The following is a 17,932-nucleotide window of genomic DNA, read 5'->3' on the forward strand; positions in this document are numbered from 1 at the left end:
TATTTCTCCCCTATTCAACTGTGATGCAGTTCAATTGATGGACTCCTCTTCTGAGAAATGGGCAGGGAAGTCGAGATTGTAAAATGCATTGAACCAAATTCTGGTTCTTCAGTTGCTTTGCTATGGTTGGATTTTCTGACTTCTTACACTGCAGGATTTTGGGGATATTTCTGGAATTGGTGCCATTTCCTTTCCTAAGACTGCTCACGGGATCAAAAGGCGATCATGGGCCAGATGCTGCTTTGTTCTTCTGGCTGTTCGACTAGCGCTGTGCTAACATCTTCCTTGATGCTTTCTTACAGCTACATGGTTGAGTAACTCCATGCATTCTGTGGTGGGGTGGGTGAGGAGGCTTTAAAGACGCAGTGAGCTTTCAGTGCCTTTACTAATGGTTATAGTGCACAGCTGCTTTTTCAGCTACTTTTCCATCTATTAACAACGCATCTGCTAGGCACAGCCCTGATGGTTGATCTCTTCTCCAGCAGTAACTCTACTGATAATGTGGCTGAATTGCCTAACAGAGCCTGACAGGCTGTCCAGATGTGTTTGGCATGCCTTTTCTGTAACTAAACACTCATGCAAAAAAAACAGGAAGATCATCTTAGGCTCTAAGAAAGGTTCTTATAAAAATACATCTGATTCTGATATGTCTTGTTTCTATAAAATATTGTAGCATCTGTCCTGAATGAGAATAATTGAGTAGTGGGAGGGAGGCAGTAAATAAAGTAGGAAAGTAAGTAGTGTGAGTTAGAGGAGGTATAGACTGGTGCCTAGAGCATCTCCCCTAATTCAGACAATCTCTAACATTAAAGGAATATTTAGTATTGTTGGGAGAACAAGGAAGGCCAGAAAATTATGGTTGCTTAATTATTTTTTTTCAGGAGTTTTCATCGTCTGGTTCTTTGGGTTTCTTGTTCGTTTGCATCATTAAGAAGACTTCTGGTCCCTCGTTTCCAAATGATAGTCTCTTTAATTTAGACATCTTGCAAATTGTTAGGAAAATTAGCTGAAATATAGCATCAGCACTTTCATTAAAAATCCATTGCGTCTCCTTGTTGAATTGTCTGTAAAAAACAGTACTTATTTGTCTTGCTGCCTCAGATTAGGAATATTCTGCTTGCTGCCAGACACCTGCAACTCAGCAGAGCAGACAGTTTTGTAAATGGGTGATAGAAGCTCTTCTTTCGGTTTGTTTTTCATATCTATCTTTTACTTTAATGATATTTAAGTTACTTTCAAAACTTGGAGCAAAAGTGTTTCTACCTGAAATGACTTTTCCATTGGATTATTACATTGATCCTCTGTAAAATAGGTGGTGATTTTTTCCACTGTTCATGTGCAAATTCACAGGAGCCTGTGAAGGATTTATACAGGATACTTATGCTTACCAATGAGTTGTAAATGTTACATACGTTGACTGAAAGATTGCTTTACAACTCTTGATTGCTGGACCTAATTATTTAAATCACTTAAACACAATTATAGTGCCATGAAAGCAGTAGAACAGAGTGAAGAACTCAACAAATTGTTGTTGTAGTGGTTATGTATTTCTGTCTTTTCATCCACGTTAACTTTATCAGACTGAAAATATAAACTAGCTTTACTAAATAAAACACGTGGTGCTGGATAAACTGTTTCTGATTTCATCTCCTCAGCTATTTCACCTGCTGATGTCAATTATGGAGAAACTTTAAGTACACTTCGCTATGCAAATAGAGCCAAAAACATCATCAACAAGCCTACTATTAATGAAGATCCTAACGTCAAACTGATCCGTGAGCTGAGAGCTGAAATAGCCCGATTAAAAGCCCTGCTTGCTCAAGGGAATCAGGTTAGCTTTACTTGAAATTTATGTGTAATTTTCCTTGAGCTATAACATCTATTTCTAGAATGTAATGAGATAATTATCTTTCATTATATTGATTTGAGTAAACAAGCTCTACGAGGCTAAGAATGAATATTATTTTACTGATTGAATCAGTTTCCATATGGCCAGTAGATTACTTCTTTTAACACGAGGGGGAAAAATTATCAATCTCAAGCTTTTAGCCTTCTCTTAATGTAATCAGGCCTTGATTGCAGTTTGCTGGGGATCAGGTACTCAACTCAGCACAAGGAGACTGAACAGAACATGTTTGCTGTGTCTAGCCCGACGGACTGCAGATGTCCTGCTGGTCTCTGAAAAGTAGCAGAAGGCCTGAAGCACTTAAGATGACCATGCATTTTTATATTGATGTGGGTTTGGGTAACATGGTTGTTGGTTTTTTTGTGTGTTGGTCTACACAGTACGTTAGAGAGCACGTTGTGTGCTGAACGTGCAAAAGTACTTTCAGTTGTGATGGAAGAAAAGGTTCATATTTTTTACTGGCACAGCCTGAAAACTCTCCTAGTTAGATTTATGTCTCAGGCAGGGGAACTGCTGAGAGGCCCTGCCTCTTTGAGTTGGTAATTCTGTTCTTCCAGAAAATATCAGCTTCTGCCAATGTGTAAATATAATAGAAAGCAAAGAAAATGGGAATGATATATCAATAATCCCAAAGTAATAAAAGCACAAATCTTAGATATTTCTCAGTTTTCTGATTTGGATTTGTAAAACTTGCAAAGTTTGATACTGACTGCTTGCTTAACTTTACTGTTTCTATGGCAACAGATGATGGTTATGGTGGTGATGATTGTGAACACATATGCCATAATTACAGCTGTTAGACACAGGAGGTTAAAATGGCCAAGTTAGGCCAGTGGTTAAAAACTGTATGGCTTTTGTGTGTCTTTTACTGTGAGAAGGGTTTCTCAACTAGATTGTCTGAACAACTGTTGGTTCATTCTAAAGTGTGCTAGTTAGGCTTGTGCTTCTGGTCACCAAACTATGTGATTTGGAATGTCAGAGAACTAAGGAACTGGGATTGATGAGAGTGGAAGACTTTATAACAGTAGGAGTGATTGCCAGAAGCACCATGCTCAGTGCAAAGCTTCTGCATACTGGAGAGAATAGTTCAGTATATTTGATTTACTTATGGGGCTGTACAGAATGAAGAATAGTTTCTTTGGAAGTGTTTTATTTTAATTATACAGAATGCTGGGTTGCTTTAAAAAAAAAAACAAACACCTTTTGTTGTCCTCTCCCTCTCCACCTGTATCGACTTGCAGAATTTCTCTTTTGCTCAGTGCTATTTTTCTGTCTCTTTTCAGTATTGGCTACTCTAAACATTTGCTGCACAGGCTCGGTTAAGCTTAATTTCTCCTCTGTTTCCAGGATGATAAAACTGAGCTAACAATAAGGAATGTGCAATTGCTCAAGCTGTACATCTCTTCTAAATAATGCCACTTGGGGCTGCTGGATTTAATGCCTGAGCAAATATGATTTGGGGAGACAACTGAAAGGATACTCTATGATTCTATGATTCTCTAGATTTATCTCTAGAACTACCTAAGTTTATTTTAGATAGACTGTGCAGTGTGAAATGTCAGTGCAGCACAGGCCTTTTATTTATGTAAGTTTAGTACTTCAGCTAGATTTCATGCCATAAAACATTTGCTGAAAAAGGGAATGGGACCATAGTATGAAGCTGTAATAGGTATTGTGGATGATTGAAGCTGAGCTCTGCTCTGCTACGAACAATTAGAAAACTCCTCTTGGGGCTGAATTATTCTTGTATTCTTATACTTCTTTTGTATTCTTAAGCAGAGAAAAATGAATGTTTCTTCCCTAGCTTGTCTGATCACTTTTGGTTTTTAAATATGTTAGCAAGGTAGATATAGCACAGACCCCTTTGAAGGTGTAATGCTTTGTCCTAATTCCAATTTGTAAAACAGTGGGTATCACAAAATAAATGTGGTTTGGCTGTAGGATGTGATAGATGGCTGTATGGCAGACAATAGACAATTTGCTTAAGTTAATTGAATTTGTGGTGCTTGGTAAAACAGCAAGTGGTGTTATGTATGCACAATAGAATATAAATCCCTTCATAATTTCTTCTGTGATCTTCCTTTGTATTCCTAGAATAGTGTATTGCAAATGCTTCTGTAGATCACTGAAGATACTGGTTACTGAAATGCAGTGCTGGGTTCAGTATGGGAGGTCATATAACAATGAGTACTGCTTCTGTGTCTATACTTTCCTTTTCTAATGCCTATTATCTTATATACAGTTTTTAATTACAGATGGGCAACACAGATATGTCATACAGCAAAGTTGTTAAGTGTTGATGCGTAATAACTTTTCATGTTTACCAGGAATAAGGAGTTAAATTTGGGGAATTGTGTGTTATATTTTTGTCTAGTTTCTGTGTGGGCATGTTTGTGACAACGTGCATTGAGAGGGAATGAAATAATGTTCCCAAACTGATGATTTATATTGAGAGTATCTGCTTTGACAACACTTTGATTACTTGGAGAGTTTACAGTATTTTAAGGTCAAATGGCATACGTTAGAGTGGGAAGTATTTCACACTAAATATCAAAGTAGGTGAGCAGGTAATTTCTTTCAGCTGATTTTGCCAGAGTTGTATTTTTTTTTCATCTTTTACTAACTTGATGCTATTTATTTTTTTACAATTACAGATTGCTCTCCTGGATTCTCCAACAGCTTTAAGTATGGAAGAAAAGCTTCAGCAGAACGAAGCAAGGGTGAGTTATTTCATAAATCAACTTAAAAACAAAGAAATGAAGTAAGGGGGCATTGGTGCAACTGAGCCATTTATTTTTATAAACACGACCATTAAACCATTAAAAAACAAGGTATATTAGTATGAGCCATATCTACAAGGTACACTTTGGATTTATCCATCAGCCACATTTCTGCTAGGAATGCATTTTACAGCTCTGTGGTAAACACAGGGATCCCTATTGTGTTGTGCTGTATACTTTGAGTGGAACCTGCAAAGCGGTGATACGAACCTTCAGTTGTAAATGTATTTCTCATATTCAGACAAGGCTTTTAAAACATTTGAAATGTAATTTGATTTTAGTGCACAAACAGAGCTTTTATCTAGGTGTAGTGAGCAATAAGAGCTGCTGTATACACACTAATTAAAGTACATTATTTGTACTCTGGCAATAATAACTGCTTGTCCTGCTCAAGAGTGTTGCCCTCTGCATGGAAAGCATACTGAGAGTGTTTTATCTTTTCTCAACCTCATTAGAAGGTCACTTGATTACTATTTAACCTAATTCCTGCAGACATGATTACTGAAAAATCTAAGTAGGTATTGCAGAGGTTGTAGCTTTTTTTAATACTTGAATGGATGCAATAATAATGCTCACACAGATGTAAAGACTTTATTGCCATATTTAAATTGTGTGACACATACATGGTAAATGAATGAGTTGTTTTGTCCTTATGTAAGAACAGCTTTTGAGATGTGATGTGGTGAATAGACTTATGGGCATTTTTAATAGTTCTCTTCAGTCTTTTCAGGTTATTTTCCTGCTTTAACATTCTGACCACCAACACTGATGGTGCACTGAAAAATGTATTTACTTTTCTCTGGATTCTTGAGATAGAGGTAGAAATGAGATAAATACATTTATTTCTTGTTGATTCATTTGCATTTCAAATGCAAAGACAGCTAGGGTGTAGGCTGTTGGTTGTAAATGAGGAGGTCTTTGTGGGAACTGTGAAGACCTTTTTTTCACTTGCAGCAAATTTTTATAGGGACGTAGCCATAGTGATTTTCACCATTCTGCACTATGAAGTGGGTTTAAATAATAAATGATTGTGTATGTTTTTAAGTCACTGTATTTAATTCCTGTGCAGAAATCTGCTGATATCAAAAACTGAAGTGTGTGTATGCTTGTGTGTGTACATAGGTATGTGCACATGCACACTTATATGTGATGTGACAATGATTCCAAGTCAGCCTGAGCTTTTAGGTCTGTCTGCCTGAATTGCTTTCTATACAGTGCTTTCTAAAAAGCTAGAAGGGATTTGAAATGAAAAAGAGCCTGGTGCATATAAGTTGCCCTTTGAGATGGGCAGAGTAGTGACTAGGAAAGGCAGGACAACACTTCTGTATTGATATGCAGTGCTCTGCCCCTGTTAGTAACGCATTTGCAAGCAGACCCTGACTTCAGTGCTGATTTCAGCTGAGTGATTTCTGTGTTGCAGCGAACTTAGCTCTGATTCTCTCATGATGGCTGCCTGCTGCTGCTTCTTCTGCATGCCCTACTCTGTGATTTCTGGAGTTTGTTTTGACCAGAATGTGTCTAGATCAGATGAAGTGTTCTGTGATGGTTTAGTCTCTTAGTGAAGGAGCAGTAGCTCTCTTTTAAACATTCAGGTCCTAAACTTTACATAAAGAGTTGCACAAGTATTTCATACTTGTCTAAGAATTAATTATGGACTTTGGTAGGGATGTGATTTTTCAGACATTTGTTCTCTTTTACAGGTACAAGAACTGACCAAAGAATGGACAAACAAGTGGAATGAAACCCAAAATATTCTGAAAGTAAGACAAATACATTTTTTTTCAGTGTGGCATTTGAATTAATCTTAGAGTTTTTCCTTCTTACAAATCTTTACCATATTGAATGTTTCCATTTTACTGCAAAGGCAGAGAGCTTGGGGCAAGGGCAAAAGGCTCCCTCATCCCCTTGGTGCTTGTATTGCATCCATAACTGCAAATAACCACCTTTCATGCTGTATTGGATATCTCTGTGAATGCGCTGCATAGAGAACATGGGTTTTTGCATTGGCCTTCAGATTTGTTTCAGTCAGAAGCAGTTCTTAAAGTTGGAATAACAGCTTTCAGTTGAGTATCCTCCAGTAGGTCTCCATCAAACAGAACAGATGGATCTAAGCTGAGTCCCCAAGCACTGGGATTTTTGCAGCTCATTCATGTAAGCTGGCTTGAGTGCAGTTGTTATATGACTCCAGAATACTACTGAAGCAGTTAAATCCACACAGTACTCTCTTGCATTTAGCAGTTTGAGTGCAGATCCCAGAGAGCAACTTGGTGATTTCCATGCTGTGTTTTTTGAATGATGTAGACTGATACACTTGTCTTATCAGCATATATCTTTGCCTCTCTGCTGTCCAGTTGTTCTGGTAGGATATTATGTTGGCATGTGGCTCTTGAAAATGGTTGAAAACTCTTGAAAATGGTATTTTTAGGTGATGTTCTAATGGGCTACTTCATGATTCCATATGAGTGCACCCAGAAGAGCAATTCCCACAGTTTGGTTTACATGGAATGCACTGATGTTTTTGCCAAATGTTTTAACTATTCTGTTAAATAAAAATCTGGGAAACAAACCATAAGCTTTCATGACTTGCAGTATATGCTGAGAAGACACTCAGAGTGGAATTCAAGCAAGCATGTAGTATTTTAAAAAATTCTCTTTAGCACTGATCTGAGACTTGTTTTTGCAGTTGATTTTTGCTGTGTATCACTTTTTAATGGTGTTAATTTTTATTTTAAGTTCACCTCTGTGTCTTTTATCTGACTTGCAAGTAAGTCAAATGACTCTGTGCTTAAAAATAAAGCACAAAGAGCTTAGAGAACAGAGCAGGACTGGAAACTGCCTAGCAGATGGCATGACAGAATGGGCTGTTTAATGTCTGTCCAGAAACTGAACTGGGAATTACCATTTGCATATTCCTCAGATAATTTAGGTCCAGTTTTACATTATTCCTCTGTTTTGTAATTCTGAAGCATCTATACAGATATACTTCTATATACAGGTATTTCTTCTTTTTACTCAGGTGTGGACTGGGGAGTTACATGAGGATTGTTGAGTTCTATGTAGAGAATTGGTAAATTCTAGTCTGCAAAGTGAACTTGATGTAGCTGGCCTGTGGAAAGTCTTAGCTTAATGTTGGAAATATACTGAGTCTTCCATAGATATTGCAGGGCTGTATGAAGTGTTGATCTATGGACTGAACAACTCAAAGAAACAAGGGAGAGCCTTATTTGTTAAATAGCCATAAAAGCTTTCAAAACAGGGAAGCTGTAATTCTGCCCTTCTGGTACAGAGCTTTTGTTAGTTTAATTCATCCAGCTTCTGTATTTTGCACTTGTATGTGTTGCCATTTGAGCATATTATTTTAGCATGTTTCACTTCTGGGTTAAAAGCAGTGGAGTTTTTTCTCGGCCCTGAAAAAAACTGAAAACCTGCAAAAGAATTCCTGATTTTACTGCTTTAGTTTGCCACATTTTACTGAGGCTATCTGTATTTTTATTCCACTTCTTGTTTAACAAATCTGGAGATCACTGCCAGCATATGAATGGGAAAGGGCTATATGGAGGCTTGCCAGGCTGCATAGGGAAAGCAGGTTTTAAACCAGAGAAAGCAATATTTCTTGTAAAGGACTCCTTCCCTGGCTTTATTTCTTTATATATGCAGGTACCACTTCTTGCATGTACAGGTCATACAGATTGCTTCTGAAACTTGAAGGTCTTGGTGCCCCTTTAGAAATAATACTGTGCTTGCATCACTGCAGTCACAGCTGCAACTTTTCCATGTTGTTCACCAGTAGCTTTCAGAACATTCTTCATTAAGGGCCTTAGAACGTCATGTTTAAAAGCTGCTTCTCTTTACCTTCTCCCCCCTGGGTAAATAAGTGTGGTTTGCAGGAGATTTGTGCTGGCTGTATGGAGGATTTTGGTAATTTCTTGGCTATGCATTGTTCCTTGACTGTGTGATTTGAGCTTGGTTAAATGGTAATTCTATCTGGGATACATGTATTGAAAGATTCTTTGAACTGAGCTTGAGCAGGTGAGTCTTGTTTGTGGTCATTCAGTTAAAACTTACAAGTATTTAACTCCCCCCCCATAACTACAGTAGGACAGACTAATGCTGAATCCATTCTTTTCTAATCTCTTTGTTATTGTTCAGAAGTTGAAGAAATTGTTGAAACTCTTCCAACTTGTTCACACTAGGAGTTACTTTGAACCTTGCTTTATGTGTTACCAGCAACAACTAAATGCTAAATAATAAAGCAGAATGAAAAATTCTGTCAGGTAGAAAGAAAGAATACTGTGTGAAGGCAAGTTTTTGATTTAAAAAATACTTGGCAGCTTAAATGATTTCAGTCAGTACTGTGCCACAGGTACAGCTAACATGCACATCCCAGCATTCTTCCTTATTTCTGCTTGTAGCTTTTAACGTGCTTATTCCCCTTTGCCATTTTTTCTCCATGACCCTAAGTTACAGTTGCCATCACAGGGTGCATTACCAGTTTGAGGATGTTTAAGTGTTGTGTCTGTAAATGTTGTCAATTCTGAGTACAGTGCTGGATCTGTGTGGCCAAATGCTTGTATCATCTGCGAATGCTGTGTATGAACCATATGTCCTGCTGCCTGACTGGACACATCCTGGAGCAGTGGTGGTAGTGGTGATAGTGTACTCTTTCTTCCATGCATTTGGAAGGATCTCTTTTGTAGGGAGGCTGTCTGAGTTCATATGGAGTCTGAAGTACTGCCAAATCACATCCAAAGCCAAAATCTTCCCACTATCATCATGCAAAGATTAAGATGCTGCATGCATTTTTAAAATGGGTTTTGAAAGGGGTTTTAAACTTATGCTAACTCTCATGAAGTATCTGTCATTGTAGCATGGCAGCTGCTCAGAGTTGTTATGTGTCTGAAGGGACAGGCATTGTTTTTGACAGTGATGTTTATCTTCATTCTTGACCTCCTCGCTGTAGTACAGCATGACACTTTAACCTTTCTAACCTATTGGTAGATTCTGTCCTCTATGCCTCTTTTTAATTGAATGGAGGATATTGTTGTGGGTAGTAAGTAGGGAGAATGATGCTTAGCATTCGTTAAAATACTGCATTGAAAAGCTAAGTGATGGTGTTGATCTAAAGCCCATAAACTTTGGGCTATTTTCTAAATGTCATCAGCTCTCACAAGAATTGCACTGTACAAAACAACACTGCTGTACATCACTTCTCTGTCTTCGGGTGTCTTGCAGCCTCAGCACTTAACTCCACGATTTTGATTCTTTTCTTCCTCTCATTGAATCTCTTTGCTCTTTGTTTTTCTTTCCCTTCTGTTAGTGTTTTTCTTTCCTGTTCCTCTGTTTCAGGGATGTGGCTGTTCTGACCATATGTGTTATCACAGAATCATAGAATTGCTCAGGTTGGAAAAGACCTTAAAGATCATCAAGTCCAAGCACAACCTAGCCATACTACCCTAACTGTAACAACCTCTGCTAAATCACATCCCTGAGCACCACATCCAAACGGATTTTAAACACATCCAAGGGTGGTGACCCAACCACCTCCCTGAGGAGCCTATTCCAGTGCTTAACAACCCTTTCTATGAAGAAGTTTTTCCTGATATCCAACCTAAACTTACCCAGGCACAACTTGAGGCCATTTGCCCTCATCCCATCACCTGTCATCAATGGGAAGAGACCAACCCCATCATTTACTGGCATTGTTTTACTAGCATTCCAATTTGTGCATATTCCAATTGCTTTCTGTAACCTTCAGCAGCTTTTGTATTAATTTTTTAAATGTACTCTCTCCTGCTCTTTCCCCTCTGTCTTTTAAATTTCTTCTTACTTTTGTGGAGAGATTGCTATAGTAGTTTAGTAGTACTGTATAGTATTGTTAGCTTTTTCCTTCTTTGGTGCATGTTATTCTTACTTAGTGTTGTTTAAATGCTCTTCTGCATGTTTGTGTGTATGTGTTACAGTGGATTTAGTGTTTTAGTTCATCATGCTGTTATTTGGTTCTGATGGTATCATTAGTGCTGTACAGGAGAGCTCAACTGATGTCAGAGAATGCAGAGATTGTCTTCCCAGAGTCTGAAAGGACAGAGGTCTTTCCTCTGTGTGTGTGTGTCTAATTCTCATGATCAATATTTAAAGTAGTAGCTGCTACTTCTGGCTTTGTCCAGTTGGACTGAGTGGCACAGCCCCACTTCTGTCAGTGGCACTAATTCTGCTGCAGTACTTGACTGCATTGTGTAAGTACGTTATTGAACGCTGCTTATTTGACCTTTTTCACACCCTTTGGTTGAGTATTAGTTAATAGTACATTTTCATGGCTTTAACAATTGGTTTTCCTACCTACGTAAGGAAACTTGCTAATAATGTCCATTTCCAAGCGTTAACGTCTACTGTTGTTTGTGGGTTTTTACTTAGTTAAAATATAAGTTAAAGAAAAAATATTTATGCATACCTCTTTCTGAAGGAGGCGAAGAACTGTTGCATTGCCATGATGAGAGAGTACAGACTAACATTAAGCACTTACTGTGGTAGACATGTTCATCTAAACATGGCTTTTAAGAATTGCAGCTATATCAAGCGAGGACACTGGGAAACCAAAACTGAAAGAAATTGTGTTCCTCTGGATAAAGTGCGGATTAGGGTGGCAGAAGCTAATAGATTTTGACTTTAATCATTTCCTATCCGTGCTGGCTTACATACTGAAGTAAACTCTGTCAAGAGCAGTCCATTGTGCTCTATATAAATTCTGCATTAGTTGGCACTTACTTGCACATTCAGATAATATATATTTTTTAACCCACGCTGCTCGGTGATATTTAAGCACATTTATCTCCATTCTCTTGCCTATAAGGCTAAACATACATCACCATTTCCTGCTTTATGCCACTTTGTTAGTTTATATTAACCTTGACTGTTTGAGGTCCTTTTCCTCTTCTCACTTGTTTTGTATTCTACCTCAGCACTTTGCCCTTTCAGCGTTTGTTTTCTGCATTCTTTCCTTTTTCCTTGAATTGGCCTCCAATAACTCCATAGCTTATTTCTGTGCTTTACTCACTTCAGCAATTTAGTCGTGTTAACCTAAATCTTGTCTGTTCTGACTTAATACGTCTGCTCATCTTTATCCTCACTGACATCTTTCTCAGCTCCATCTTTCTCTGCAGTGACTCTTACAAGGAGAGAGGCAGCAGGCGGGGATAAAACAGATTGAAGGACTTCTCCCTTGTTTGAACATGCTCAGTTCTCAAGTGCAAAGGGCTCTCAATTAATATCTGCAACTTTCACATTACATCCTCCTGTCTGCTAAATGCACATGGTTACAAAGCAGAGATGTGTAAGTTTTGGGTTCTTGAAGAACAAACTCTAGATTTTTATTTATTTTCCTAAAGTTTTTAACATCATTGGTTAATGATAGTTCATGTCTCATAGTGTGCTTCAGTAGTTATAGCACTTCTCCCACTAATTACTTTTGCAACCAGTAAAACCAACGTTAGGAACATAATGCTTAATATAGTTGTCCTAGATAACTAATGAATAGCTGAATATATACTGAATATTTATTCATTACACACACATGTGAGTATGTAAAAATGATGACAAAAACAACAGGTATTTGTAATCATTCAAATCACCTCAATTATTTTACTAGTAAGTCCTGGGAGATTGCACATAATACAAGTTTTCACAAAGGACACAAGTATAAGATTTAATCCAGCCCTCAGAATGTGAACGTGACTGGGACTTTTTGGCTGTTTGCCTCTCAAACACAGGCCCTAAAATGATTCTGTTGGAGGCCAATGAAAAAAAAAAGTTACAGGAATGATGTGTATTTATGTACAAACCGATGTATGCATGATAGAGTATTTAAGCTGTTCATTTTCAGCTTTGGCATATGTGTTTATTTGTATGTTTGGCAGGAATAACACTTGTTAAGGATTTTTCACATAGCAGTAAGTGAATAATTTTTGTAAAATTGTTGCTAGTTAGACATGTTGGTGTTGCATTTTGGTTAGAATGTGTAATTTTGGCTGTGCCTAAAGCATAGCTGTATAGTTTCAATGACACTTAAATCTGTACTTTAGTTAAGCAATTTTTAGTTGTTACTGTATAACTTCTATTTATCACCTCAGCGTGCTTTCAGTTTCTGTTTCATTTTTGCAAGCTATGTCCCCTGCATGTGGATTTTAAAGATGAGGCTTTAGGATCACTGCAAAATTAAAACAGGATCGAGTGCCTATGAAGAGTTTAAGGCATGCTATTCCTGCATTTCCTTTCTGTTTTTGATAAGCTGATGGAACAAGTGGGATTCCAGCTCTAATTCTGAGGTTGGTTGTTTGCTCAGAGCATCCTCTCTACCCAGCAGTTACGTAATGTATGCACATACCTCAAACTGGTTTTGCATGGAAAGGTATGAATGCACATTTGCATTAAATGGCCTCTTCCATTATGCTTGATGTGGTTCCCTTCAGCTGGTCTGTGAAGGGCTATGAAGAAGACAAGATATTAAGAAGGGTTCAAAAGAGTCGATGTTAATTTTTCATATCCGTCTTTCTCAGTCAGAAATCATGCAGTAAACGATCGATTTTTTCCTCTGGAAGCCTGTTAAATGCGGTACCTGTTTCTTACACTAGATGTCACTACAGATACAAAAATCAACTGCTTCTGGATGTGTGATTCACGTTTAATTCAGGTTTAATTCAGATATTTTAAGGCAAAATGATTTGCAGTATCTTGACTTTCATTGCTGAAATACTGAAATAAGATTATTAGAATGCCAAAACACTGGGTTAGGAGCAGGTCCTGAAGAACTTGAGAGACTGTTTTGACAGAAACGTTTCTGAACAACAATTCACAGGTGGGATGATGTGTAAAGTGATTGTGCACATTCAGGATTATCACAGTTATTTGTCAGTATCTTTTTCAAATTACTGTATATCTAAAATGTTTGACAAATTACTTCAGTTAAAGACTTAAAAATATATTTATTTTCTCAACTTGAAAGCTTGGATATTTTAGGGATATTGAAGAGCGGATGCTGGGAGGGATGGTGTCTCTTACTTGGCCAGGTAATATACTGTAGACGTAGATGCAGGGCATTTAATTTCTGCTTTTTTAAGGAAGTTGTTTGGATAACAAGGAAATGCTTATAGTTCTCAGTCCTTGTATGACATTTAAGCACAACTCCTCCTCTTGGAGTCATGATATCTGATGTCTAGTTTAGCTGTCACCTTGACCAGCGTTTGTTTCCTGATCCCCAGCCCAGTGCTTTGTTTTTGTTTACTTATTTCTAAAATGTGGCTGGCAGTAGTTGTAGTCATCCGAGCTTTTTGTTCTCTGGGGCTTGGTTCACAGAAGCACACAGGAAAGAAAACATACTTCTGATTTTCTCTCAGTGTGATAAAGTGAATATATTTACCTGCCAGGATCGTAATGCTGTTAGTCAGCACACAGATTTCTGCTTTGGTATTTCAGTTTGGACAGTGATCATCCAAACTTTTTTTTTGCTCCAGCCTTTAACAGACGTTGTTTTTGATACTATATTTCTAATCAGATGCCATTATTGAATGATGATTACTGCTTTACTTAATCACCTCCCTTCCTTAATTGCAGCATAGTATAAACAAAGAGAGAAGAAAATAGAAAATCCTATAAAAGCTAAAAACCAAAAACTTTAACATTGCTTTTTCTTTAAGATAACAGCTATACTGCTCACCAGTGATTTATTTTTTTGTTTTTAGTGCTTTGCCCACAACAACATTGAATTGCTGTTGTAAGAGAAAGGGGGAAAAAATACTAAATTGGGAACCGGTGCTACTGATGCACTGTAGCTCTTTTCCTAATAGAAACACTATTGAAAATGTCCCAGCCACCTGGGGAACACTGAGTGCAGCAGTCAAAAGTAGATTTCAAAAGAAATGGATGTCTGATTTCAAGTCTGTGTCTGCCACCTGTGTTCATCTTATTGAGAAACCTCCTTTCTGTCTTGTAGGCTCTTTAGCTGCTTGCTATGCCTCTGCGGTGGTCTGACCACTTTGAAATTTCAGTTTCAACTAGAAAGATGCAATCAAGGGATGCCTAATACTACTGATTGGTTTTTTTTTATTTCAGTTTTAAGCCATTTCTTCCCACTTGAAACCACCTGGACCATCAGAGAAGCACAGCTGGGGGCTGTAGATTCTGAGCTCACCAGCCGTGGATTAAGACAGGATTGAATACTTTGGTTGATCCTGACTGTGCATTCCAATAGAGGCCCTCTGGTTTCTAGGAATAACCATACTCCCAAGTATTTTGCTTCCATCCTTCTCCATACAACTGAGGCCCTGCATGTGTAGATTATCCAGGCCACATTTAGCTTTAATCCATCCCTAGGGCTTGTAGGCAGCTTTCAAATAGAGAGAGTCAGACAGAAAGGGTTGCTTTTGAAATTCTTTTTGTAGCTCAGATGCCACTTGTTCAACAATTCCTCCTGGGCATTTGGTGCTTTTCTATTAATTTTCCTGTGGCTGAAAGGAGAGCTAAACTGAAAGCAGAGGTAGCTCCTGATTTAGCCTGTACAAAAAAGACAAGAAGAAATAAACTCTGAAAGCTGTTTCTTCTAAAGGATCAGCAAAGAGCTAACAAGCAGCAACGATAGAATGTGAAGTCCTTGTTGGGCTTGGTTATGGGAGGCTAAAGAAACATTCTCACATCATGATCTTAGAAGAAAAAAGCAAGTTTGTCTGAGACTTTCACAGAACTGTTTCAAATAATTGTATGGAAATGTGTGTTTGATATGAAATACAGGAAGCATTTCATTCTGCTAGTGATTTTTTTGTATTTAGGAGCTTATTACTACACAATTCTGATAGCTTTGAATGCACTGTACTGTTGTGCACCCAGCTTAATGTCTTAATTGGCTACTGAGCACAGTGTTGATTCATGCATAGTGTTGATTCATGCAGTCCTACTGTTCTGAAGTGCCATTAGTGTGATGTTCATTCTTTGTTCTGCACAACTATGGAGCCAATATTTTAATGAAATCCACTAAGGTGGCTCAATCTGCTGCTGTTGCAGTCTGACCCTCCTCTCAAAGGAGGAACAGGTTCATTTTTCTGCCACGCACCTCTTCAGTTTCATGTATTCTGTACTTCAGTGGCTGGGTTGTGTGGGATGAGAATGCTCTGGCAACCAAGCTGCTGCTTCTGCAAAAGATGTTGCCATTGCGTTGCTAGTCCAGAAGTCTGTTTTTAATCCTTGGTAGTTAATGGATATTATTCTGCATAGTCCTACTCTTCTCTGCAGTTTTTTTTCAGCAGAGTGGGACGTTTCAGCTGTGGGAGGGTACTGACAGATTTAAAGTAATCTGTGGAAGTAAAGATGATCTTGTAGGTAGATAAACAAAACAGAATTCCAGAGAAGTGTAACACTTCATTAATTCTCTCATCTCTCAAGAAACACAGACAATAAAATAGTTTTTAAGAGGAATAAGTGCATTTTGCTACGAGACTAGTCTTTTTTCCTTTACAATTCCAGGACTCATTCATCATCCAGCTTGAGCAACAAATGAATTAGGAGTCCTGTGGATACAAGTCTAGTTCCCTGCATTCTCTTGATTCACTCCCAGAGTACAATCTGTAGAATGAATTATTCACAGATCCTGTAGACAATATATGATCATGTAATTAAAGACTGTATCCTAATGCACATGGGAGAAGAGGATGAATTAAGATCACCCGTTTCTTTCTATTCCAGCCAGGCCCTTTCCCCTTTTCAGATACCAGCACAGAGAATACTGAGGGCAGAGTTGCTGTCTCTTAGCTGGAAGGTACAATACCTCCTGCTAGGAAGGATCACCAATGGCAAAAAAGAAAGCCTTGTTCTCTGCTGTTAATGTCAGTGTTGAAAGTTGTAGATTTATTTTTCTTTTGAGAATAATATATGCTTAGTGCAGTCACAGATAGAAGGTTGTGAAGAGGTGAAACCTGCCCCGCTGCAGGCATAGCTCACCTGCGAAATACTCCGTGTGCCTCATTTGATGAAATAGAAGAATAGTTTTCCCTTAAACTCAAGCTGGTGACGGCACAAACCAGCCTGCAGCAGATGTTCCAGCATAGAAAGTGGCAGCTTTGATGGTTGAAGTTTTATAAGCCACTGGAAAACAGGATTTTACAGACGAACGTCCAGGAAGCTTAAGCAGCCAAGCAGGCATCTATACTTAGAATTAGCCAAATCCTGCAATTCTATTCAGAGATCTTTTTTCCTCTCATGTCAATAGCAGTTCTGTCTGTACTAGGTTTGAAGTGTCGGGGAGCAGAGATTTCAACCTGTTAAGTTTGTCCTTGTAGTTCCAGGAATGAAGGCCAAGTTTCCTGAAAAATTACGTTGAATCTGCCAAGGTTTCTAATGGAAATACTTGCAACACATTTAAACATAGTGTTGCTTTTGGGCACTACTACAATAATAGGGTGTCTGTGTATTAATAGAAAGCTGCATTTCCATGGTGAGCACATGAGTGGGGAAAAAATCAATGAAGAGCAGAAAGGGTACGATGGCCTTAGGAGACCGATAACTGCTCGTGTTATCAGCCCTATAAATCTCTTATTCTTTATGGAAAACTAATGAAGCTATTGCTTTAATTTTAGCTTCCCTGTGTTAGCAGTTGCTCATTTAAGCAGTTCTGCATCCTGCATCTGCATTTTTAATTGCTATTTAGACAGCTCTTGATGCCTGTGTGGGCTGCTGCTGGAGCACCTGCGCTTTAACAGTGAGCTGCCTGCAACAGAACTCCGATGTTCTGATCTCGGTTCTTGCAGACTCTTTTACAGGTTTTTCTTGATTGACGAGGGTGATGTGGCCTAAAACTGTAGGATGGTCAAAAATCTGATTAGAGAGTTTCCTCTTAGTTGTGGTTTTCTTTATAGTGGAAGTTTCGGGTAGTAGAAGTTTCTTCCTCTTTTAAGACTGAAGTGTCTGAATTGTACTAATTGTTTGTAACTGACTCTAGTAGCCAGTGTGATGGTGCTACATTTGTTGTCATGCTGACTAGAACAACCATGTTTGGTGAGAATTTCTGCCTTATTTACTATGGGTATGAGTGAAGGAGCCAATATTACCTTTCGTAATTCATGATTATATCAATAACTAATCTCTTGCTTTTAAATGAAGGAATATGCCCTTCCCTTCCTTCATTTTATTGAAGTGATAGGATGGTGCAAGACATATTTGGATTCCTCCCCATCAGTGATACCTCATCAAAGACTGTATTGTCCGTGTT

General features: G+C 38.2%; 1 protein-coding gene across 7 annotated transcripts in view; it reads left to right on the forward strand.

Moving 5' to 3' along the window:
* KIF16B (kinesin family member 16B) overlaps positions 1 to 17,932 on the forward strand; it is a 138,537-nt gene that overhangs the window by 25,825 nt on the left and 94,780 nt on the right. For all 7 annotated transcript variants that reach the window (XM_048935468.1, XM_048935469.1, XM_048935470.1 and 4 more), the window contains exons 10-12: positions 1,656 to 1,831; positions 4,561 to 4,626; positions 6,387 to 6,446. In XM_048935468.1, coding sequence (XP_048791425.1) covers positions 1,656 to 1,831; positions 4,561 to 4,626; positions 6,387 to 6,446 — 302 coding nt within the window. The remainder of the gene's footprint in view (positions 1 to 1,655; positions 1,832 to 4,560; positions 4,627 to 6,386; positions 6,447 to 17,932) is intronic.

This window comes from Lagopus muta, chromosome 2, assembly GCF_023343835.1.
Source record: "Lagopus muta isolate bLagMut1 chromosome 2, bLagMut1 primary, whole genome shotgun sequence".
NCBI classification, from domain to species: Eukaryota; Metazoa; Chordata; class Aves; order Galliformes; family Phasianidae; genus Lagopus; species Lagopus muta.